We start from the raw sequence: 25,855 nt of genomic DNA on the forward strand, positions 1-25,855 counted from the left end.
CAGTTCAAACAAGATAGTCATCCTTGCGCACCAATCCTAAATTTGTTCCTAAAGTGTCTTTGGTGTTCCATATCAACGAGCCGGTGGTGCTGAAAACTTTCTTCCTAAACCCGCAAACTGCTGCGGAAACAACTCTCCATTCATTCGACCTTAAAAGGTGCATAAAATTCTACCTGGACAGAACAAAGTCGTTCAGTTATTTGTAGCATTCAGTGCCGCTAGAAAGGGTCACTCTGTAACAAAACAGACTATATCCTGATGGATTAAAGACGCAATCATATTCTGCCATCAGAAAGCAGGAAGACCATTGCCCACGAGCGTCAGGGTGCATTCTACCAGAGCAATATCTGCATCCTGTGCGCTGTTTGCTGGCATATCAATCAAAGACATCTGTCGTGCTGCGACATGGAGGACAACTCACACCTTCACGCAGCATTACTTCTTGGACACGGAGTCACTTCGGGATGCGGCGTTGGTCAAGCGGTCCTTCGAAACCTGTTTCAATGAAGGTAAGCTAAATAATTATTTCCCTCCATCCGCTTGTTTTCTGTTATATCACATTTTCTTTATAATAATGCTGTAGATAATAGCAGGAAGTGTATGTACATATTATCATGCTAGTTCGCATTTCAGGGTACTGTGCTGCTATCTATAGGACGAAAATGTGTTATCCACTACTTATTATGCTGATTCAAGCATGTGACTCTAAAGGAAACTTTCATAAATTCACATGCGACCCACCCTTCCTCCCCTGAGGAGCTCACCTTCATTTTCCTCAGTCCTAGATCCATTATTGCACTTGTGCTTGGAAAATCTGAGCGAAATCAGCTCCTCAGAGGAGGTTTCTAGAGGGTGGTGAGAGTTGATTGGTTGTCTCATAAGTTTGGTTCTTTTTTTTTTTTCTTTCAAATTGACTGAGATGTTACTAAATTAAGAGGCCTAGTCCCTCTGAGCTTTATATGCTATTGAGTATGATTTTTTTCTATTACACGCGGTACTCCCATCGTGACGACGGGAAATTATTCAAGCATGTGAATCTATGAAAGTTTACAATACTGGAGAACTACAGTTACAGGTAAGTAACTTGTTTCATCTCCTTATACGCAGACGATATCCTCCTCTACGTTGCAAAACCCCTGGATTGTCTGCCACGTTTCTTCTAGATTTTCACTGAGTAGGGGATTTATTCTGGGTACCAGATTAACTGGGATAAGTCAGTGTTATACGCACCACAGTAGGACACCGTTCTCCACTCCCTTCTGGATGAACTCAAATATTCCAGTGAGGGTTTCAAATACCTTGGCATCTTCATGACATACATGGTGGATCTATGTCATGCCCATAATCTAGGGAGGGTGACTGAAATGTGCAAGGTTGATCTGGAGCGTTAGGGGGCCTACCACTCAGCCTGTTGTGCAGGGTGGCCCTGTTTAAAATGATCTCCCTACCAAAGTCATTATATGTCCTACAAAACACATATTACCGGATCCCACAGGGGGTGTTTCCCGCCCTGGAGCCGGATATGCGGACCTTTTTATGGGAAAAGAAACACCTGCACCTTGTGCTCAAAACCCTGCAACGTAATCATTACAGCGGGGGCCTGTCCCTGCCGGAAGTAGAAGCATATTATTGGGCTGCGCACCTGACCAACCTTAATGACTGGATGTTTGCCCCTGGTGACCAACCTACTTATAAGCCGGAGAGATTGCAGTGGGATGGGATGTCCTGTTTCCATTATTTATATGGTGGTAGGGGAGTGCAACGGCTACTTCCCGCTACGCAGTTGGCTCTTGAAGCCTAGGCTAGAGCGACCAAGGTGCTGAGTTGGATGCGCAGGATGACCCCCCCCCCCCCCCCTTGTGGGAGGTTGGCTGGTTGTCAGAAATCGGAAAATTGACAGGATTTGAGAAGTGGGATCGCATTGGAATTTCTAATCTAGGAAATGTGTTGGGGGGGATCTTATGCACTTTGCTGCACTGAGGGACGCTTATGGGCTCAGCGAGATGCAGTTCCTCTACTACGCTCGACTGAGGCATGCTTCGAGGGCCTTCCTGGCATGGAAATACCGGAATATGCCCCTCTGGAGGGTAGACTGTTGACTGAAGAGTTAACAGTGAAAGCTGTCTCTATGGTGTATAGGACAATTAATAATATTATGCCGCACACCCTTAGTAAACTATGCCGCTGATGGGAAGCTGGCTTAGAGGACATGGACGATATTGACTGGAAAGCTGTGGTGATGTTTCCCCGAGAAGTTGCCATCAGGTCCAGACTGCGACTTATTCAGTTTAAGATCCTTCATAGGATCTATTAAGACAGGCAGCGTCTACATGCTATAGGTTGGGCGCAACACCCGAACCGTGTAGGATGTCAGGGCAGATAGGCACCATATGGATTTGCCCCGTACTGCAGGAGTACTGGGGAAAGATTGTAGGGGAACTACAGGGGGTGGTTGCGGAGCTGATACCGCTTGACCCCAAATATGTCCTACTGGGTATTCCTAATGATGTAGATGTGCCCAGGGCCAAACTTTTATTCTGCAATCTCAGTTTGGTGATGGCTAAGAGAGATGTGACCTGTTTGTGGGGTGTAGCACCTGGACCCACGGTAGAGACGTGGAGGAGAGGAATGGATGGCTTAATGATGGCAGAAAAGGTAACATGCAAACAGAGGCTATCCGAGAAAGTTTGAAAGGATATAGAGCGCTTGGTTGACGTATCATTCACTATCTCTTTAGGGAGGCAGAGTCGGGGGTTCCATGGAGGTCGGTAATTTTTGGCAAGAGGGTGGGACGAGGACTCATACGCAGGAGAACGGGACCTGCATAAAGAACTGTTTAAGTCTATGTCAGAATGTCTTTGGGGTTTGTGGGCGAGGGAGGAATTAGCACTTGTAACGCCTTTGTTACTTTGGTGCCAAAGTACAGTGCTGTTCTGTATGTATTTTCTGAATCTGGTATGCACCGGTTTGAAAAATTTAATAAGAGTTTAAAAAAAAAAAAAATCCTAGCCTGGCTCATGCTAAGTCAGATTAGCATGCCTCCCCAGCCTCAAGCAAAGAAATTGTAAGGCTGGTGAAGTTGGAGGCGCAGGCCCTGCTGCCGCAGTCTCTGCTGATGTAGCAATTTGGCCCTGCTTGGCTGAGACAGATACAACTCACGATCAGATGTTGGAAGTCTTGAAGATTGCACCCTGACTGGACTGACAGTGGGGACATCTCTAGGTTGGCCTGTGGAAATCGTTCATTTGCATCCTTCATCAGGCCAGGTCTGTCATGAAGTTGGGCTTACAGCAAACAAACAGCAGTAGTATTCTTTTTCTAGGCCTGCAGCAAACACACAGTTGTGGCCCCATCTGAGCCAGTGGTGAGCACAGTGCAACAATTTACCCCAGTGGCTTAGATGAGACTCGAGGGGGATCCACGGGCTCCAGTAGTCTGCTCTTCCTGTATGCTCCACAGGCCCTGAGAACCCCCCAGGCCTTGCTCTACCTGGGCAAACTCTCCTGCTGCAAGGCAAGGCAGACTCCTTCCCTCTCTCAGCACGCATGCAAGCAGACTTCTAGGTGCTGCAGGGCAGGACAGTAGCTTCTCTAGTAGTTCGTCCAAACAAGGGTTTGTTTTTTTAAGTGATATTTTACTTAATTTGTAGGATTTGTATCATATCAAACATTATTAAACCTGGCAGTCCTCTGTTTCTCCCCTCCTTCCCTCAGATCCTCCTCTCCTTCCCTAAGTTCCTCCTCCAACTGTAGCTGGTGATATGTTGGTCTTGGGGGGGTTTCTACACACAATTTGAGTGTCTGTGAGCATTTCTTTTTGGTCAGCTTTGACTAAGGATGCAACAATTGTCATTTGAGTCTGTTTTCAGTCTCGTGTTCCTTGTTCTTTCCTATGGCTCTAAAGGCTTTGGGACGCTCAGACACTTGATGCAGATTCTGCAGGTGGCTTATCAGAGGTTGCCATTGTCCCATAAATGTTGCCTGCTTGTGTCCTAGGCTCATTATTGTTTCTCCTTTGCACAAGGGACCACAGTCTGTTGGACCATTGCGATATGCCTCACAGAGAGCTTCCTTCCAGTTCAGGGTAATTCCCTGTTTTGTTGCTGTACAAAATAGACCGTTCATTCACGGAGAAATGTGTTTACTGGACACTATGGCTATTGTGACGATAGCTGAAACATTGGTGAGCAGAGCTGTGACTGTAAGGGCCAGTAGTAATGATGCGCCTAGAGATGTTGTGGGGAAAGTGAATGTGGTAGTGAAATCTTAAAGGAATTTGTATGGAAAAAAGAATGGGAAATGTTGTCAGATTATGTGAACAATTGTCAAATGTGTGAGAGCCTCAAGAATGTAGTGTTGGGTAAAGTTCTTGCATAGAAAATAAAGTACAATAATAGGGGAATTATTGGCCATTATTGCGAGAGTATGTAAAACTAATAAAAGTCTCAGAACTAAATGTGTTAGTAAAGACGGAAACATTTATTACATGACATTAGTGAGGTTAATGTTCTTTTGAATGTTAAAGAAACAAATTACTCTACTGAATAATTTTTATGTCGAAGTAAACAGTTGGGAAAAGAGCTGTTGAGTCAGTTTCCTAAAGATGTTAGGGCCTGAATCAGCAGATTGGAAAGGTCCCATCATTGCACTGTACTTCAAGGCAATGCTATTCCTGATCGTCTAGCCCTCCATTTTCCCATTATTGTTGGATATGAAGTTAAGGCATGGCTGCTGAAGTCAAAGAGCACGAGTATAATTGATTATCAAATATTGAATCTTTCATTGGTTCACATGCTTGAATCATCCCCTGAGTCGAGCTGGGAGTCGCACTGTAGACCTAGTCAGCACCGCAGGGTTAATCGTAGCGTGAAAAACTTTAACATGGTCACATAATAAACCTGCTCACATAATTTCCAGACAACCAAACTACAACCAGTCAGAAGCAATCTCAGAGAACACCTCTCTCTCAGGAGCCACCAGACCTCGGATTTCATTGCACAAGTGTGAACGTGAATGTACAGTTGAGACTGGATGGAGGAGGAGGGTCAGTGTCATGAGAATCTATAAAGGGTACCAAGGCCACATTACTACACTTATAAGTAACCTTTTTCCTCAGCAGTATTGGACGTTTCATAGATTTGCATGCTTAAATTGGAGTAGGATGCAGTATTTACCACATTTAACATCTTAAGGTGAATGGTGAGTAATTAGATTTCTGTGTAGAGTACCCATACCTCTAGAAGAGAACAAGCATTGGCAAAGCCAGTAGGTATTCACACAAGGCTTCCTTACCGCATTTCTCGCAGATGGCTGCTTTGCTGGAAGTGATCACATCTTCACTCGGCGTTAATAAGATCCAAGTCCTCTGTTACAAAGCAGTCTACTGTAAAAATAGTGATCATGAGGATGCATCCATCTTTCCTTCCTAGCTAAAAAGTGGTTTTGATTCGTAACTTGCCTCAGATTTCTTACCCTCGAGCAGAAAGCCCTCTACATATAATAGTTGTTAGCAACATGCCAAAACACTTACTGTCATTTTGTAAGAATAAGCATTGACTTGTGAATTATGGACTTGATCGTACAGGTTTATCCTCTTTAAAACAGTATACTTCCAGACTGGTTGTGCTTTCGTCTTTCTGGGTTATCAGAAAGCCAGCACGTCCTTAAAGAGTGGACCTAAAGCTCCCTCGGCTAGGGGTAACTGCTTCAAGATCTATAAAGCAGCTCCCTGCAGGTCTGACCATGCTGTTGTAAGACATTGTACTCCAGCTTCATTCTAGAGCATACTTTATTTTCTTCTGGTGCGTTTTTAAAGTGTTGGCTTGCTACTCTATTCACTGTTTGCTATTATCAATGAAGATCCTGTGAAAGAGAAACATTTTTTTACTTTTAATTCTATTATTCCTTCGGACGAATCTCCAGTGAATTCATAAACCACCTCACCCCCTTCTGGTAGAAATAAAGAGACATTCACTTAATTCCTGGCAGGATTTGGAGTCTCCGTACAAACTGAATCAGCAACACTCTGGAAAAAATCCTATTTCCTGAAGCATTTCATGGATATGCTACGGGAAACAAAGAAATTCTAAGTTTATTTCTGATAGTGCTCTGAGAGGGAAAGAAAACATACTTTCTCTTACCATTACACTCAATTACTTAAATTTAAGGGGAAACATCTGGAGATATTTTGAGACTGGAGCCAGAGGTCCTCTGCCTGGGTTTCAGATGTATCTGTGATGCCCGCACTTCCAATTACACTATATTCTTGATGGGGGTGATTCCCTTACTTCTTTACGGCGATGTGGGCACCATGGGAATAATTTACTCTGTAATATATGTTGTCGATCAGGGCATACACTCCAGAATCAAGTTCAGCTGTCACTACAGCTCAGCGAGTTAAGTCCTTGCCGCAGGGATCTGTTGTCATGAGTTCAAACTCCACCAAGGCCCATTCAGTATTCCATGCTTTGTCTGAGGTACATTTGTACTTCAAGAGGGGTTAAACTGTGCTATTAATCAATATCTAAAAACTTGTCCTTAATAGGTTTTCCTTAAATGGCTGTTAGGGCTTTTTTTTGACATGTGCTCTCTCTGATCCATTATGCAACAATTAATGTAGTACTACAAAACCCTAACACTGCTTAAGTGTACCATTCACTTTCTACAAAGAGCTAACTTCCATTTTTCTTCCGCACTTGTTTATGTTCTGTCATTGACTTTTTAGCCTTGTGCATTTTACACATTTTTTTAGCTATTTTTTTCGGGCATTAATGAAGACGCCTTGACATTAAATGATTAGTTCGACACAATCTGTTGATTGATTGATCACAATTCATGTCTTTCTTTGAGTAAACAATCAATTTGTCTTGCTGCACAATAGTTTTTTCTTCCAGTTTTGTCCTGCTGATACCTAGAGAATGGAAGACCTAGGGGGTGATTCTAATCCTGGCGGGCGGCGGAGGCCGCCCGCCAGAATTCCGCCCCCATAATACCGCTCCGCGGTCAGAAGACCGCGGAGGGTATTATGAGTTTCTCCCTGGGCTGGCGGGCGGTCTCCAAAAGACCGCCCGCCAGCCCAGGGAAAAACTCCCTTCCCACGAGGATGCCGGCTCGTAATCGAGCCGGCGGAGTGGGAAGGTGCGACGGGTGCAGTAGCACCCGTCTCGTATTTCAGTGTCTGCAAGGCAGACACTGAAATACCTTGCGGGCCCTCTTACGGGGGCCCCTGCCGTGCCCATGCCATTGGCATGGGCACGGCAGGGGCCCCCAGGGGCCCTGCGACCCCCCCTACCGCCATCCTGTTCATGGCGGCTTTCCCGCCATGAACAGGATGGCGGTAGGGGGGGTCAGAATCCCCCATGGCGGCGCAGCAAGCTGCGCCGCCATGGGGGATTCTGAGGGCCGCAGTAAACCGGCGGGAGACCGCCGGTTTACCCTTTCTGACCGCGGCCAAAGCGCCGCGGTCAGAATGCCCTGCGGAGCACCGCCGGCCTGTCGGCGGTGCTCCCGCCGACCCCGCCGGGGTTAGAATCAGGGCCCTAGTCTTTTCTTGAGTTTACTCTCTGCAATGTGTTTTCCTTAAATACACATAGAGTGATGGGAATGAATTTATTCGCAAGGCCCAGTGCAGGCAAGTGGCACTTGTACGCTTGTTAAAGCAGCCTGAAGTTTCATTTAATTTCTTTCATTTAATTTCATTTCTTCAGTGTCACAGATATGATTCTACCATTTTATGATCAGATTTTGTTCTCAAAGTTCTATAGTGAGGTGCAGGCAAAACGCAGAGCAGAGGCACCCATGGCTGTTTCGTTGAGTGCTGTTTTCTATCCTTCTTCTAAATAATGCTCTCCCAAGACTTGTAGGCTTGCAAGGCTTAGACAGCCAGGCAGGCCGTGAAGGGAAGCAGCCAGCCTCTTACAACAAGCAGTGACTTGCTACAGCAAATAATGGAAATATTTCAGAGGTATTTCTGTGACTTCCTTTGAGGGGTGCACAATTCCACTCTTAACATCTAGAGGCACACATCCTCTGTGAGAGCAAGGCTTTCCATGGGATTGGCTGTTGAAAATGGGAAGGGTAAGGAGATTTGCTTTGGGCAGTTTGTATCCATCAGCTGAAGTTAGCTGCCTGTGTCCTGGTCTGTCCTGGTAGTGCACTCATGCAACTTGGTTATATTTTCCCAGTTTGACTGAGAGATTAGATGTCTCCAACGTGCTTTCCTAGCCCATCACAAAAGAGCATCACCAGTACCATAGATCTTCCATTGTGGTCAGCACAGTAGTTCAGACCGAAGTCTACCTGGTAAATGTTGAAGAGGTGCTTCTCTGTGGTAGTTGTCTGTATTCTGCTGCAGCTAGCCCATGTTATTCAGACTTCGACTACTAGGTGATAAGTGCGGGCCCTGCATCAGGAAGGTTTTCAAGTTTTCACCTTTAGTGTAGTGCTCGCCCCTCTATGGATTTTTTTAACATGCAGTATGAATCCCAGCAAGATCATTGTCAGGGGTTGTAATTTAGACGGGTTTGTAATTTATGAAAATGTTAATCCTTACTAAAAGGCAACTATGAACAACACAATTTGACTGAAATAGAGCTAAAAAGAAACTGAGAAAATGGCATAAGTTCCCAGTAATGCGATCTTCAATATGATTTGCATTGATTTCAGTGGGTGAAGTTCACAGAAAATTTTAAAGACATAGCATTAAGCAAAAAGTAAAAGTTAAATTACATTTTTTAAATAAAAAAACAGAGGAATGTGACTGCTGCTTTAATGCTGAAAATCCGTAGATCGCAGAGAACCTGAAACGGAGCAGCGATCTTAGTTATATTTTCTTATTTGTGTGGATCCCAGTACACCTTGTCTTCTTGTAGTTTTCTTTGTGACTTCTAATTTCCCCCTCCCCATAATTGTACTTATTTGTACAGTCTTAGCTTTATTTCACAGTGTTTTAGCATATCGTTCTAGAACTGTTTGATGGAGCAAGTATTCTGATAGTTGTAGAAGCTTCGGTCCCAATTGTGTTAGTTCATTCTGCTGTTCAAAAATGCTGAGGGCACCTTCGAGGCATGAAACTAAAAAGAGACTCTGGCCCTAAATTGTGAGTTGCATGGTACTGAGGTCATTTTACAGTTTGTTTTTATAGTGTGCTATAAGTACAATCCAATGGAATGGGGAGTTCTTCTGTGGTCTGTGTTCCTAAAACAACGCAGAATTCCCCGTTTGTTTCCCTTTGTCAGAAACAGAAAGCATCTTGAGACTTGCCTGCCTTGGTAGCCAAAATCTCATATCATTTTTACGACCATTTTTTTGTAACTGGAAAAATTGTGTCAGGTTATCCCACGCCTGTTAAATCTGGTTGCGAACACATCTAACCACCAATAATTAGACAGAGAAAAATTCTGTTCCTCCTGACTTGTTATAACACCTTCTATGATTATTATTTTTCTTTCCATCAATGACAGCCTAGACTGTCATTCCTGCTCCAGCAAGGCTCCATTGATTACCCTAAAGCAAATATACAATATTTCAGATGTGAAATAATATCATCTTATCCACTGCCTTTCTTCTGTGGTTTCATGTGTTCAGCTGCTCCTCATGTGTATGGAGGAGGCTCTTGACATTTGTTGGTTCTCAAACTCAGGTGGAATTCCCCTAGTTGGGGTCATAATTGTGATGAAGATACTCTAATCCCTTTATTCTTGTTCCAAAAGAAGTCCTATTTTTCTTCTTCCTGGGAGTCCTCGATACCCCGCAGGTGCGATGCAGGGCATATCTTAGATTTTACCTTTCTGCTTTCTAGTTAACTGACTTTTGTCTTAAAACTAAAAAGTACTTTTATTTGCAGTGTATAGCTGTCAGTCAGGCCACACCACACGTTGTACAGACTGACTATTCCAGTAAGTGAATGCTGCTTTTGTGCAAGAGGTCTTGTTTCAGTCTACAACTAACCTTCATTGAGGAATCCTGCTCAATCGCGGGATAGGGTGACACAAACGGATGTGGTAATCTTTTATTAATATGAAAGAAAGTTATGCTGAACAGTCACTTGGAATAAAATAATTTTTCTTTCTGGTTTCAGACTCGATTCTTCATCCACCACAATGTGAAATATCTCTGGGACCCCAAGACTCAGTCCTTCCAACGGTTAATGGCACTGGAGAGTGGGGTGCCTTGCTCTGCCATTCATAGGTATCACAGCGCTGGACTTTCCCGCTCCACACAGGACTATCGGTAAGTTTATTTCACACTGTGCCCAGAATGCTAGGTTATAAACAGACTGATCTGTGGGTTTTCGTGAGCACCCTTTCTATCCCAGCATCAGCACTATCAGTCGGGCAGTAACTTTGTGTCATAAAATTTTAATGACATAAAATATTTTGACACGGAGAATCAAGTACTGTAAAGAATTGGATTATTTGGGGCTGGTGACTACACACCTCGAGGAATAATCACAATCCTGACCAGGGTGAACCCTCAAAGTCACTAAATTAACAGGAGTCCAACCTCTGGTAGCTATTGCACAGGTCAGGCAGGCTTAAATTTGGGCAATGTGTTAAGTTTTTATGCAGTACCAAAGCAGTAATAAAGTCAAAATGCATAACAATACAAATCCTAAACCAAATTATAAAAATAGAGTAAAAAGTAATAAACAAAACAACAAAAATCCAATAAGGGGTACCGGCGTTATTAATTGTTAAAGGTTTAAGCAGGAATAGCACCACCAAGAAGCAAAAAAGTGCCAGTAATAGTCATTGGTTGTTGTAGTCTGAGACCTAGGTGACGTTTGACACTGACTGCGATGGAGCGCAGTTTGGATACACTAACCAGGTTTGTCCTGGTAGAAAGATTTTACCCTCTGGCTTTAGTCCTTTATGTCCCAATATACTACAGGAGTTCATTTCTGAAGCCCCAGGGCCTCAGAGGAGACTCACAGGGTGTGGGGCATAGGCCAGATAGCAGGATCCAGTCCAGGTGTAAATGCTGCTGGGCAGTTGAAGTAAAGAGTTTCTTCTACCTTATTCTGTCCCGGTAGATAGAACACTGTGTCAGCCTTCTGATGCCTGAAGTCCACTTCTTTGTACTGGGTACAGGAGAGAGCAGTTCCAGTCAATCCAAGGCTCATCTCGGGTCACATACAACCGATTTGGTCCTCTTGATCTTCCCCAGGTCCAGAAGTGTTCTGAAGTGGGTACATGGAGGTGCCACATTTATTGCTGGCACAAGGAAGTGGGTGCGAGTGACTCCTAAGTTTGCCCTAACCAATGGGGTAAAAGTTCCAGGGGTCCAACTCACCCCAATTTGTCCATTTTTAAGATGGCAAATGTCTTCAGTCACACTAAACTCTGACTCTGCGAGCTAGAGGTGTGTGATGGGAGTGTACTATGTTAATCACTGTATCTTCCCACATCTAACACTAAACTCCAGTTTGAAAACCCTGTATATTCTGTCAGGATCAGAGCAATAAGTTCCACCCATTCAGGTCAGCATATTGTTTGCTGCTGGGACATGTTTCACAGCCATTCACATCTATTCAAATGCTAATCACTGGATGACCGAAGTCGAAGAAAAGCAAATGGACCTCCAGAGGCTTTAGGCAGGGAAAAAGGTGTACTTTTCTAAATGTACCTTGTCCTTGATATTTATCAAACATCTGACTTCACCATTGAATTAGATTGGTAATAACTGTTAAAATAGTTGTTGAATTATTTGTTTTTAGCTGTTTCCTAGCCGAAATTAGCATTTTTAAATATACTAATGTTTTCCTCTGAAACATCCAGCCTTGTTACAGCGACAAAAGCTTTTAAGGCCTTTTCACTATAAGGACATGTTTCACATTCAATTCACGTATGTCCTACTTTCAAATGCTGTGCACCCTGCCTAATTGTCAATAAGGCCTACATAATGGTGCCTTATAAATATATAGAAGGAAGTTTTTAACCTGCTAAATGGGGTTATTTTTACAACCAGGCTACAAATGGAGGCCTGCAGCAATGTGTGCACTGGCACTGCAGTGGCTGGTACAATGGGTGCTGCAGTCCACTGGTGACCTAAAACTTACAGGCCTTAGGTACATTTGGCGCCATATAATAGGGACTTATAGTAAGTTGAATATGCCCACTAGGGCTTTACCACTGCCACCTTGTGGAAAGGGGAAGCACACTAATTAGCAGGGGTAGAGTGCACAGAGTTCTACAACCAGCAAAACTACAGGACCCAGCAAAAGACCACAAATCTTATAAATGCATTGGAAAGAAGAGAAAAAAAGGATAAAAACAGAATGAACTAGAGCTCTGTGATTTACTAATATACAATGTGTAAGCAGTTAGGTATAGACTGCATTTCTAAATACAGTGCAGTTACTTTTCGTAGACAAGAAACACAGTTTGGGATAAAGGGATAATAACAAACAAGAGTGTAATGCTCTATTTGATTGATACTCACTCTAACTGTAGATTCCACCGTTATAGAATATTCCCCAGGTGCCAAAATGCCCTTCCCCGTCAGACCAGGCTGTCAAGGTAGTAGTGCTTTATGGGCAAGTTCAGTGATGCCCACGTTGTGACTTGACAGATGTCAAGGACAGGCACTTCACGTGGCAGAATTGTCCATCATTCCTTTTAGAACCTACTTTGGGCCAAAGCGAAGCAGATCTAAATTCTGCGACAATCAACCAGTCCCTTTCTGCACTGCCTTGCTCCAGAGAACCCCTCAAACAGCTGATTCTCCACTAGATTGTCTCTGGTGCGACCAACGAAAAATCTGAAGGGGGAGGCACTGAGGGATCTAATGATTGATAGAGTATACACCACAAAGAGTGTTATTGAAGGTAAGTAACTTGTTCTTCTGATGGATATGTCTAACTGCAGAAACCTCACTTTAGAATACATCCCAAAGTAATACCCATCCCAAAAGGTGGAGGGTCTGTGAAGTGGGCTGAGACCAAAATGGCCTGTAGAACTGAATGGGCAACATTCTCTTCCCATCATACCTGGATGTCAAGGCAGCAGTGCTTTGTGAATGTGTGCACTGACACCTATGTCATGGCCTGACAGATGTCAAAACAGGCTCTCCACGTGCCAGCGCTGTGGTGGCAGCCTTGGTGTTGGACCTGGCCCATTTTGCAGGGTCATCCCCAAACGTTTTGCATTCCTTCTCCTGTTTTTCTGACCTCTTTTTGTTGGTTTTAGGACTCTGAGCACTTTATTACTGATGATCAGTGCTAAAGTGCATGTGCTCTCCCTTCTAAACTTGGTATGATTGGCTTACACTCGATTGGCTTATTTAATTTACCTGCAAGTCCGTTGTGAAATGGTGTACCGTGTACCCAGGTCCTGTAAATTAAATGCTGCTAGTGTGCCTGCAGCACAGATTGTGCCACCCACAAAAGTATCCCTTCCAAACATATCTCAGGCCTGCCACTGTGGGGCATGCGTGCTCAGTTTACTATCACACTGACTTGGCAACTCAAACTACGTGCCAAGGCCTATACTCCCTTTATGCTACACCTATATCACCCCTAAGGTTAGGTCCTAGATATCCCTATGGGCAGAGTTCTGTGTATCAAAAAAGGTAGGACATATATTTTTATGTACTACGTGTCCTAGTAGTGACAAACAGCCTATTTAGTTTCTCACTACTGCAAGTGCTGCTTCTCTCATAGGATTGGATTGTAAATGCTCTGACCTATGTCTAAGGGGTATCTTCTGATCTATGGTGAGTAGAGTGGGCATGTTTAGTATGTTTGGAGTGGTAGTGCGGAATTCTGCTTACTGGTGTAAATTGTTTTTTTTAAATTTCTTTCTTTCTTTTTTACTATTTTAGAAATGCCACTTTTAGAAAGTGGGCATTTCTCCATGCTTATATCTCTAGTGCTTTGCAGCCTGATTCCAATCCACGTCTGGGGCAGAGAGACAGCTCCACTTGGTGCGTACTTTCCAGACAGCCATCCCACAGGCAGGGCTGGGTTGACAGAAGAGGCATCTGCATACTGACAGTCTTCCTGGGCTGGGGAGAGGGAGGGTTGTTCACACCTTACATGTCAATAGGCTGTGTCCTGCCCTCACACAATGGACTGATTACCCCCTACTGATGTCTGGAGACAGGGCTGGGTTGAAAGGGTGTTGTGCTTAACTTGAAAGGACTCCTTTAAAGTTACCTCCTAAACAAAGGCATTTTTGAGTATAAGTAGAAGGGCTCTTGCCTCCTGAGGGGGGAGAGCACTTTTTGAACTGGGACCGAACCTCTGTTAGGACTGCTGGACTGCAAAAAAAAATAATCTGGACTGTTCTTCTTTTGTTGCCCTGCTGCCTAGTGTCCACTGGGTGGCACAAAGTACTCATCTGGATTGCGTTTCTGTGCGTTGCTCTGCTGCCAGCTGTCTCCCTGACCAGTTGAGAGACTGTGTGGTACTTGTAGCCAGATGCTGCTGGTTTGACATGCTGCAACTAAGGACTGTGGTGCTGCCATGAAGGAACCACCATCTGAGCTGCTTGACTTGTGGCACTGATCTTTTACCTGATGTCTGCTAAGCTGCAGAAGAGACTGCCACACTACCCTGATGCCTTATGTGCCGGCTTCTGGGCGCTTTACCCTTTGTTGAGGCTGCCCCCTGTTCTCTCCAGGGGCACATGGGCCTTGCTCCCCACCCTGCTATGGTGAGGGGAACTTTTATGGCTCAGCCAGACCCTGAACACTCTTGTTTTGGCCTTGTGACTGTGTGCCTTTGTTGGCCTCAAGATCAAGGGGGTGGTGGTGTGAGAAGGAGGAGTATGATGTGGGGGATCACTGGCATTGTCTGGGGTGGCAGTGGTACGGACGAAGTGCGCATCCCCTAGTGCCTCCGGTGGGACCAGCAGGCCCCTATTGCCGGAGTCGGAGTGGCGAGGACAGCTGTTCTTTGCTCCCAGTTCTGCCTTTGTTTGTTTTACAAGGCCTTGGGTCTAAGTGAGCTGTCGCTTTGGTCCCCTCTACCAGGGGAGCTGCTCTGCGGGGGATGGAGAGGCCAGCGAATCGGCAAGGGACCGCTCCCCAGATCGGCACGGCTCACTCCGGCAGTTGTTAGGCGGAACTTAGTAGCTCCAGGAAGACACTGCCCGCTGTTGACAGGAACGCTAGGTACCCCAGAGGAAGTCATGCTCGGGGTTGAAGGAGACCACGGCGCGGATAATAGCAGCTGCACGCGTGGACTCAGCAGCTGGTGTGCAAAGGTTCAGCATCAGGCCGATCCAGGCCTCCTGCGGTGGAAGGAAGGTGTGTGAGATCACTTCCCCCACACCTCACAGTATAATTACTTCTATTAGGGGATCCTTGTTTGCTTTGGAGTGTTACTAACCGGAAAGAAACCTCAACGTAGGCCCCATCCTGCTAAGAATACTTTTCCTGCCTAATGCAACTGGAGCCAAGGAGCTTCTGGCCCCGACGTAGTGGATGGAGATCCCCTAGGTAACTTACAAAAGGAGAGCAGGTGCGCTGTATACCAGGGGGGTCATTCTGACTTTGACGGGCGGCGGAGGCCGCCCGGCAGAAGACCGCCGCGGTAATTCTGAGTTTCCCGCTGGGCTGGCAGGCGACCGCCAGAAGGCCGCCCGCCAGCCCAGCGGGAAACCCCCTTCCATGAGGATGCCGGCTCCGAATGGAGCCGGCGGAGTGGAAGGGGTGCGACGGGTGCAGTTGCACCCGTCGCGATTTTCAGTGTCTGCTTGGCAGACACTGAAAATCTTGGTGGGGCCCTGTTAGGGGGCCCCACGACACCAGTTACCGCCAGCCAGGTTCTGGCGGTCAAAACCGCCAGAACCAGGCTGGCGGTAAGGGGGTCGGAATCCCCATGGCGGCGCTGCTTGCAGCGCCGCCATGGAGGATTCTCCTGGGCAGCGGGAAACCGGCGGGACACCGCGGGTTTCCCGTATCTGACCGCGGCTGTACCGCAGCGGTCAGAATGCCCATGGGAGCACCGCCAGCCTGTTGGCGGTGCTCCCGCGGTCGTTGGCCCTGGCGGTAGTCTACCGCCAGGGTCAGAATGACCCCCTAAGTATTGTGGCTAATTACTATGCGACCTGCATTTCATCCCTTGTTTATTTTTCACTCTCCATGTTATTACTGTGTTTTCAGAACTGGCTTAGGTATAGCTTGCTGCCATTTTGGGGTGAGGTGCATATTTGCAGGATCTGCCTTGTATGTAGTGGGAGGGTGGGTAATGTTTTATAGGGCATATGCAATATAGGAATGCTTCTCCTTATTTCACATTCATGATGAAGATGATGGTCTGATAAGTGTCTGTTTGGTACACTATTACTGATTTATGTTTTGATCTAATGATATTTTATGCAATACAGTATACTTGGACATGACTTGTAATGGAGTTTTCCTTGTGGTGTATTTATTGCGTCCATGAGGTTGTTTGTGTTGTGCAAATGCTTTACACATTGCCTCCGGGATTAGCCTGACTGCTCTTACCAAGCTAGCAAGGGGGTGAGCAGGTGTTATTGTAGGTATGACTCCCTTGCCCTGACTAGAATGGCGGATCCTGCGTGGCTTAGGTGCCTACCCTAGCCAACCAGGAACCCCATTTCTAACACTGTGCCCTGGTGAAATGGGCCCTCAGTTTTTTTGGAGACTGCTGTTTTGCCACTACATAGCAGATCTTAATGTAACAACTTTTCAAATTTAATTTGATTCTTTTGCAGTTATATATATAACTCGACGTATTGAAGTGTTGCATGCGCACCAGTTACACTACAGATGGTTACATAATTTTTTTTAGGTATGGGGATATTAAGTGATTTGCCTAGAATCACAGAATATTGAGCCCCTGCTGTGCACTTATACACATTCAACACATACAGGGATTGCCAGTTCAAACGAAGCAGATCTTTTCATAAGTGGGGCCAATAGACTGGTACACACAAAAAAGTCTGGTGTAACTAAGGATCCCCAAAAACTCAGTACTGACTAACCCAGGGTATGATCATCACATGGAGCCATAGGGCCTCCAGTTGGACTTCTGCTGACGGGTCCTCACCTGGCTCCGCAATCTGGACCCATTTTCAGGACCGTAATGATGCTGGTGTAGACCTCTGTTTCGGTTCCTGGATCAATGCATCTCACCACTGTGCTGACCCTCCAGCAAACATTTGTACCTGGACCATTTCTGCTGCATGTTACGACCTGAACAGATGTCGGTCTGTCTGCCAGGCCTACGTCACTGTATGAAATTACCAAGGCACAACCAGTAGGGACTGAATTAGACCATCAGCCTCTTTCACAATGTGAGGATTACTAGAGGCTGTAGGTCTTTTTGGCTCTGACTGATAAGGTGCAGGGTGTTCAAAATGTTTTCTGGATGAGGATGAAGAGGAAGTGAACAATGTGTTCTGTTTTCAATATAGGGATAAATTACTTTGATTAGGCTGTCAAAATGCCAGTGGATTAGGCACCTACCCAGAAACTAAACCCAACACATTACCTGGTCCACCACCTTAAAAAAGCATCTCTTCCGCTGAGGTGTTAGATTTGCAGCTACTCACTGTTGAGACTAAATGTCATTTACTAACTGAAATACACCAACCACAACCAGTTTTCTTGTAGCCTCTTGTGCCCTTTAATGAGGCACGCTGACACCCTAATGCCCACCCGATCAAAATCATGTTTGGCCCTTGCAGTCAGTCAGCCTGTGGCCGTGTGACAAAGGCTAGTCCCTGAAAATCCTGAGACACCCTAGGCATGAAAATGTTGCAGTGCAGGCCTTCATGAGCAAAGTGATCCTGAATGCTTTTCCTTTTAAAACCCCCAGGCAGGAAATCCTAGCGCACTAATGCTTTTTTGTAATAAGACTTTTTTTTCTTCAGCTATTCCAGCTCTGCACTCTTTCAGTATGCTATGTCTTGTGGGTTGAAACACTTGTGTTGTGGGACTCTTCCATTGAGATTTTTTTGGCTGCCTGGAGGATGTCAAGCTGACACTTGCCCAAATGATTCAGGATGAACAGGACTCGGATAAATATATTGAGAGCTGGCCTGGATACCACAAACTGTGTTGGCTGCACTGTGGGCACCAGCGTAGTGCTGGGATGCAGGGCAATTGATTTTCACGGGACTTCAAGCATCCTTTATGGATGTGCCCTGTAAAGACTTCAGGTTTTTTGAGGAGCAAAAAGCTTATTCACCACAGGAATGATTTAAAGGTATTCTTAACCTGAGCATGGTCCCTTGCATTATTGTCGCCAGAAGGCCAATTTCACCGGCATTATAGCAAGCTTAGGGCTATGTTGGCGATTTAGAATATAGGCAGTGCCAACCTTCTCAGCCGGTGCAGCAACTGACAGAAGGTTCGGGACAGAGGACATAGTTGAATCAGCTCACACTAGCAAAGGCACCAATTGTCTACCTCCTTCTTGCGTTCTGCGGCAGCCCACAAGACACTTTGATTTCACATCTGAGACCCACAGCCAGCCGGTAGGAGGCATGAGCAGACATTCCCCCACCAGCTCGAAATCTCACATTTGACCAATGGGCTTTACAGATTGTTCAAAGAGGCTATGTCCCGTCTTACATTTTTTCCTCTCCTCCTATCCTTCCCACACAAGGCAGCATTTCTCCTGGTTTCACCTCTATTTTGATGCAGGAGGTCAACCCCTTTTTGACCATGGGTTCCATGTGAGTGCCAGCCTCCGAGGGGCAAGGGATGCTACTCTTGCTACTCCCTCGTGCCAAAGATTAACGGGGGTCTCGGGCCTATGCCGGACTCTGGACATTGAACGCCTTCTTGAAGGAGGAGAAATTCAATAGCTGACCGTGGCACAGTTTTCTCTGCTGTAGACCTTGGAGACTCGATGATGTCCTTAGACTTTCATCATCGTTGAATTGGAATATTCCCAGTTGGTCTATTTAACTTGCCTATGAGTGCTGACTATATATTACAAAATAAATGTATCTAGGGCCTGTAACTTAACTGTCACTAGTGGGCTGCAGCACCTGTTGTGCCACACACTACAGAGACAGTACAAGCACATTTTCATGCCTACCATTGTAGCCTGACTGTAGCAGTGTAAAAACTGGTTTTCAACCTGTTAAAATAAACAATTTTGAAAGGTCAAATCCTCATTTTTTTAAACTGAGTCACCCCCATGTAAACCTTTTCACCCACAAGGTAGGGTGTGTGTATTTGCAAATAGGAAATGTAGACATGTAATATTAACATGTCTTTAGAGCGATTTAACACCCCAAAAATATTTATCACTGTAGCAGGCTTTGGTGTTCCCTGTGGAAAACCAGAGCACACATTACATTCTCAATGCTGTATCTCGGGAATGGGACTAGCTAGAATAATAATTAAACAACTATTTGTAATAGTTATTAAAATCTAATACAATGATAAAGTAAGATTTCTAATAACTATTAAGGAAAAGTAACTTTTGAAAAGTCACCCTTTACCTGCTTGAAGTGTCAGATGACAAATTAGCATAATCTTCTGCCAGCTTGCAGCCAGCAATTAGCTTTGAATAGGGGTGAAATATTTTCCGGGGACAAAAAATAGACTGACCTGAAAGAGTAGAGATAACTCCATAGTGCATGGCAGAATATGCAGGGCCCCCTATTGACAGCACAGTACCAGTTCCTGATTGACAGGTCTACTGATCACATGCAACACTTAAAAGGGAGAGAACAGGATGCCAAAACCATTCTTGTGTATGGTTGCTGAAGAGCCCTGCTTTTGTCCTACCAGATGTCTGTCTCTTGGTTTATTGTAGATACAGAGGCTCCCTCAAACTGGATTTTAGTGTTTGGTGTTGGAGGACACTAGTTTACCATAGCATCCAGAGCACTCAGAGCCCTGGTTTAGTGTCGCCAAAGAGATTTGCTATCTTGCAAATGGCCAAAGAATGTATGGTTGGCGCTGGAAACGTTTCTCCATTGGGAAGGGCATATCCAGGAGTCATTCCCACCCACATGCTTGTGCCAGGCATAAATGTGGCACTCCCAGGCAACCACTTCAGAACATTTCTGGACCTGAGTAAGACGAAAAGAGGATTGGACCTACTGTCTGTTATCTGAGCGGAATTCTAAACAAATGGACTTGCTCCCTTTTGTACTTAAGACAAAGTAGTGGACTCCAAAGTTCATACAATTGTCCTCATGTTCAAGCTGCAGATATAGAACAAGCTAGAAAACGTTCTTGCGACTGCCCAGCTGACTGTTGACAAATGGACCTGAATGGGACCTTGCTTTTGGCCTGTTCCTGAACACCCTGTGAGCCTTTAAGTGCCCTCCCCAAGTTTCTGAGGGGCTTTAGAAGGGTACTTCTTTAGTGGATTGGGACTTAAAAGGTAAAATCTTTGACCAAAACCAAACCGTTTTGTTGTATATGGACTGTGCTCTGTCGTGGTCAGCCTCAAGCTGAGCCGAAGTCCCAATCTAGGGAGACTATTGACTAACGTTGGCGCCTTGTGCTTTCTGGCACTAGTTCTACTGAAAACTTTAAAAATTCAGATCTCTGGTTCCCCTTATTGGGTTTTTGTCTTTTTTGTTTTTAAATGTTAATCTATTTTCTAATTCAGTTTTGAATTCTTATCGCTTTGCATTTTGGCTTTATTGCTGTTTTGATACATCATAAATATTTTACTTGTTGCCCTAAGTTGAGCCTGTGGTGTGTGCCATAGTTTCAAGGGGGTTGATCGCAGGTCAATTATGTGAATTTAAGTGTTCATCTTGAGAAGGATTCTGATTTTTCCTTGAGGTAGGTAGTCACCTATCCCAAATATTATAATGTATTACACACCCCATTTGAGCCTATGTATGTTGCTGTTCATTACTTAGAGCAGTCAGAGCCATCGTTTGTATAGCTATCACTTCACACGCCATGTGAATGAACTGCAGGCACTGTTGGTTCATCCTCCCTGCATTGCTTCCTTTCCAGACAAAATTGGTCTGGAGGTCTTTGCCGCCTTTGCCAAAGGTGGTATCGCCCTTCCATGTTGAACAATCAAATCACCCTACCCTGCGTTTTTGCTCCTTCACACTCCTTGAAGTAGGAGGAGAGGCTTCATTGACTAGACCCTGAAAGATCCTGAGCTTTTAAATGGATTGCACCAGGGAACACTGCATGGAAGACCACCTCTTTGTGGGTTTTGCTCGGACCAACAAAGGAAAAGTGGTGCAAAACAGGACGCTGGCGTGGTTGATTGTCTTTTGCATAAAGGTATCCTATAAATTGGCCAGGAAGGAGCTCTCTGAAGGTCTGGGAGCCTATTCCACCATGGACAAGGCTGCAAGAACAGCACTGACAAAGGGAGTGTCCGTTGTAGACATTTGTGAAATTATGGCAATCATGGTACATATGTTCATCAAGCACCACTGCCATGATAACGAAGTCAACAGAGGGCCCTTTTGAGTGCCCGGTCCTGCAACACTTTTTAGTTTTGGACGTTAAACCCGCCACCTTATGGGTGCTATTGCTTTGCTAGCATTTTTGAAGGCGAGAATCTACATTTAGAGGATAATGCTCTTTCCTGTGAATACTTGAACCACAGATTCCTCAACACTCTCTGAAGTGGACATCTGCATTTGGTAAAAATACACCAAGTTCAATATCAGCGCACAGTCATTGACAATCTCTTTAGTCTGATTCACATCTGAGGACTCTGAAGGGAAGCAAATGAAGAAATTGGTGTCTGCATGCAAGAATGTTGCATGTATGCTGCTCTCCTACTTCCCAGGCCGGTGCGAGGATGCTGCAGAGCACACAGTGCCAACTAGTGGCACACAGGAGCCGTTAGTGGTAGAACTATCCAGATTCAGTTGGTCTTCTGGCTTCATCTAATGGTGAGGAACCTGTGGTTAGTTGGAGTATCCACCAGAAAGACTGTTACCAAAAGTAAGGCACTCGATAATCTTGTCAGCTGTTGGAGCAATCTTGCATTTCCAGGTGAGATATTGTTCCTTTATCCCATTGCAAAGGAAACCTGAGACTTAAGCGAGGACATCTGTCCAATGAGGGACGGAGAGGTTTAAAATCTGAAATAGAGCTACATTTATCTTGAACCCAGAGACCACCCCTTAGCCTGTTCGTTCATCCGCAGAGCTGAACACCATTAGCTTACATCATTTACATCATAATGGTATGTGATTTTCACCCCATCTTCACCTCCTTTAGGTACTGTTCCTAAGCACTCTGACCGTTACCACTTCAATCTGTACCTCTTTATCCACGGTGATAGGATCCCTGTTTGTTCTGATCAAAGATGCCGGGCAGTGTTACCCACTGTGAATCCATCCTCGAAACTCAAATACTAATTTGAATGCTTTCGCCGCATGTGATGATAGCAGTAGAGTCTTTCACATTCTCCTGATATTGTCAGTTATGTGCGTCACTCTTATTGTGCTCTCCCCACAACTTCTGAGCAAAAAGCTGATCTATTCTGGAGCCACCAAAACATAAAGGACCATTCTCAGACTTGTTGCCATCTTTCCTGTGAAGAACGTCACATTCACATAGTTACTTAGTTTTAGGATCAATGGTGGGGAGAACAAGGAGTGGTTGACAAGGGAAGAAGCTGGCAAGATATTAATCTCTTTTGCCGCATCCAGACACACATGAATGAATAATGAGTCTCTGTTCTGATATTAGTGACTGTTAGATCATTTTCTGACCCCACTTGGTAACTAGACTCCGTTATGGCATTAGTGAGTATTTTACTATTCTGGTTCCTAAATTGTTGAAGTTCTCAGACCAAATCTGGCAACGTAAGTCCTGAAGATGTGAGCCTTTGCGCCTTTTGTGAACGCCAAGATGTTAAGTGTTATTATGTGAAGAGACTGGGAGCGCCAGCAGCTTGAAAAGGTGCCTGTAAAGTATAGTTTGAGTACTTGGGAGGATCTGATTTTTAGCGTTTCCAGTATAAAAGAACTCTTACTCCTAGGTTGTCTTAAGCCTCCTGAAAAGGAGAAGAGGTCAGCGCGGTAGTCAGATATACCATATTGTAGAGCTTTGTAAGAGAAGTAGCAGATTTTAACCTCGATGGTTGCCTTGAGAAGAAGCCAATGGCTTTCTCTCAGGATCGAAGAGAATTTCCTCTGCAGCGAGGTGCACTGTGGAATGGGCAACTGCCTTTAGCGGGGACAGCGTGGTGCCAGTAGGGCATCATTTCCCGAGTCTATTCTGAATAGACTTGAACAACTCTTAAAACAGCATTATTGAGGTTGCCAAGTTCCTTGGGATCTCCATTGCAGGATCCTCATTGTTTGTCATGGATGACTGAATAATCCCTTGCTGTGTGCTTGTATTTAAGTGCCTGCTGCGGTAAATGAGAACCAGTATTTTCTTTCTCTTGTCACACATACAAGAGAGCCAAAACAAACTACAAGAGTCCTGAGGGGAAACCAAGTTATTCAAACAATATATCCTGGCTCCCAACCTTTATCCCTTCACACCCCCACAACCACCCAGTGCTCGGCCCTTATATTCACCCATAATTATTAGCTTCTTCTTGTTGTAATCTTAGTTTGGAAATCAATTGCAAAAACGAAATGAGAGGTGCAACCACACAAATCCGAGTACAGCAGTCAAGTAATCTTCCCAACATCTTGCATCATATAATAGCGGATACCACAAAATTTGCCGATGGAATTCTCAACCCAGCCATTCTGCTATTCCCTACCCACAAGGTACGGGCCCGTGTTTTCCTGCATGCACCATGCATTGATCCTCTTGTAAAAGCAGCATGTAAGTACAGGGTCATTTATTCAAACCCACCTGATCACACTTGCCCAGTGCTCTTCCCATTAATATGTATTTATGTTCTTCCATCTACATAAACACCGCAAACATACCTCAGTGTAGTCCTTGCCCTTCTGTAAAAGCCAAGCAAAAAACCAAGAACCTTCAGTGCCCACCACAAATCCCTCTACCCTACTAGATACAGCCAGAGCCTACATGGACTCTTGTAATCTTTTAAAGCTGCACATTGAATTTCTTCAAAACTTCTTCTAGATCAATCAGTGACCACAAGACTGAGCACATGCTTCCAGCTACATACACCAATCCGCTGGACTATTACTCAAATTGTACACATTGCAGCATGTAGGGCTAACTTCCAAATTCACGCTCACAGTGAACCACATAAACACCATATACATCTTCACAGAGTAAACCTTGTATTAAATTCATGCCTATCCAGACATTCTGTTTTCAGAGTGTCCCTTTTATAAGCTTCTGAAAGGTGGTTTCAGTCACTAAGCTCCAATCTGTTCCCTGACAGAGTGTTGTAAATGTTGAAAGTGTGGTTTAGCAGGACCGTGCACTGACATGTTGGACAGTTGCTTAATTAGTGTCGCCACTCAGTTTCTTACTCTGCACATTGTAGTGATGTCTTCTGGAAATAGATCCCCAGCCCAAGTCCAGCAGTCTTCTAGTGGCTTTTGCTGGGGAGCTCCATAGTTGCTGTCCTCCATCTCGGCAGGATGTTCTGTGCTATGTAAAGTCCATGAAGGAAAGACACTGTGATGTCAGTTCTTTTCTTTCCGTGCCAGCAAGCGCTGATCATGAGAGAGCTGCCCCTCAGTCTCTTTTTTGAACTGGCTTTTTTCTACATTTTATTGAAGATTTTTGAAGTGTTCTACTTCTGGTGCATCGAGTAATGTTATCTAGGAAGACCGGCTTCAAGCCCTTTGAATCCTGTCATCGGGCAATGTTCATGACTGATCCACACATCGTGTCTTTAGTGCCTGTTGCGTGACCACGACTCAGTCATGCTCTGTGTCAGGCTGTGCATCTGAAGGCTTTGAGGGAAGGATCCCTAAAGCTGATGGCAGCCCGACGCTCGACTGAAGGTGAAATCTCGGTCAAGAGGAATGTCCCAGCATCGGTCCCTGAGTCCTCCATTGTCATCATCCTACTCCAAGTATTCTGGTGATCAGATAAGTTGAGGCATAAGAGGTCGTTTAGGAAGTTGAAATATTCTTAAACTTCTCCTTGTCCATCTGCTGACGAGACAAGGGAGCTTTGACGTTTTAAGCCTCATCTGTGCAGCCCAGGCACATCCGTGCCTCTCCGAGTTTCTGGGAGCTGGAGCAGCCCCTGCCCAACTCAGTTTTACGAGGCAATACGCCTTATTTTTGGGCAGCCTTACTCCACTAGAGCACCTTTGGGCCCAGCGGAGTTGGACTGGGCCCCTTCAGGTTTCGGGCTGTGGCTGCAGCCTTGGCACCGAGGGGCACCCAAGGATCCATTCATGTATCCGGACCAGCGTCGGTTTTACCACCCTGACCGTCCAAGACCGGTCCCAACACTCCCGGCGCAGTCCATGCCCACAGGGGGTGACATCATCATTGTAATCTCCAACTGCGACATGGACCCGGATGGGCGTCATACGATGCAGATTCGGACGCCGGCAGGAGCCTTGCCTCCTAGGTTGGATCCTGAGCCCTTTTCTTATGGTTTAGGTTTTGGAGATGAATGGGAGGGGTCGCTTTTTGCCGCCACTCCATTTTTTATTTATCATATGTAGTCAAACAATATAAATTATTTTTGAGATGTCTGGTATGAAAGCAGTGTTGCCAAAATCATGAAATCATTTTTATTAAAGAAAATAACTACTTTGCAAAACCTTTGCTTCTCTGTTCTACAGCAAGCTGTTCTATGGAGCTAATCAGATTGAAGTGAAAGTGCCTTCTATCCCCAAACTTCTTATCAAAGAGGTGAGAACATGGTGGGGGTCACGGTGGGTGGAGGATTCTATGTGCTTCTCAAGGTTATTGTGTGGAGGTTTACACATGAAATATGCAGTGGTGCATGCTGGGTAAAGATTGTGCACACTTGCCTGTTTGTTAAAGGTGCCTGTTACCTCTTGGTATACAGATTGCGTT

At 45.1% G+C, this 25,855-nt stretch overlaps 1 protein-coding gene across 1 annotated transcript in view; it reads left to right on the top strand.

Moving 5' to 3' along the window:
• Positions 1-25,855, top strand: part of LOC138266905 (polyamine-transporting ATPase 13A3-like) — a 228,487-nt gene that overhangs the window by 78,876 nt on the left and 123,756 nt on the right. Inside the window, exons 6-7 of the mRNA XM_069215643.1 lie at positions 10,078-10,229; positions 25,618-25,687. Coding sequence (XP_069071744.1) covers positions 10,078-10,229; positions 25,618-25,687 — 222 coding nt within the window. The remainder of the gene's footprint in view (positions 1-10,077; positions 10,230-25,617; positions 25,688-25,855) is intronic.

Source organism: Pleurodeles waltl, chromosome 12 (genome assembly GCF_031143425.1).
Source record: "Pleurodeles waltl isolate 20211129_DDA chromosome 12, aPleWal1.hap1.20221129, whole genome shotgun sequence".
Taxonomy (NCBI): Eukaryota; Metazoa; Chordata; class Amphibia; order Caudata; family Salamandridae; genus Pleurodeles; species Pleurodeles waltl.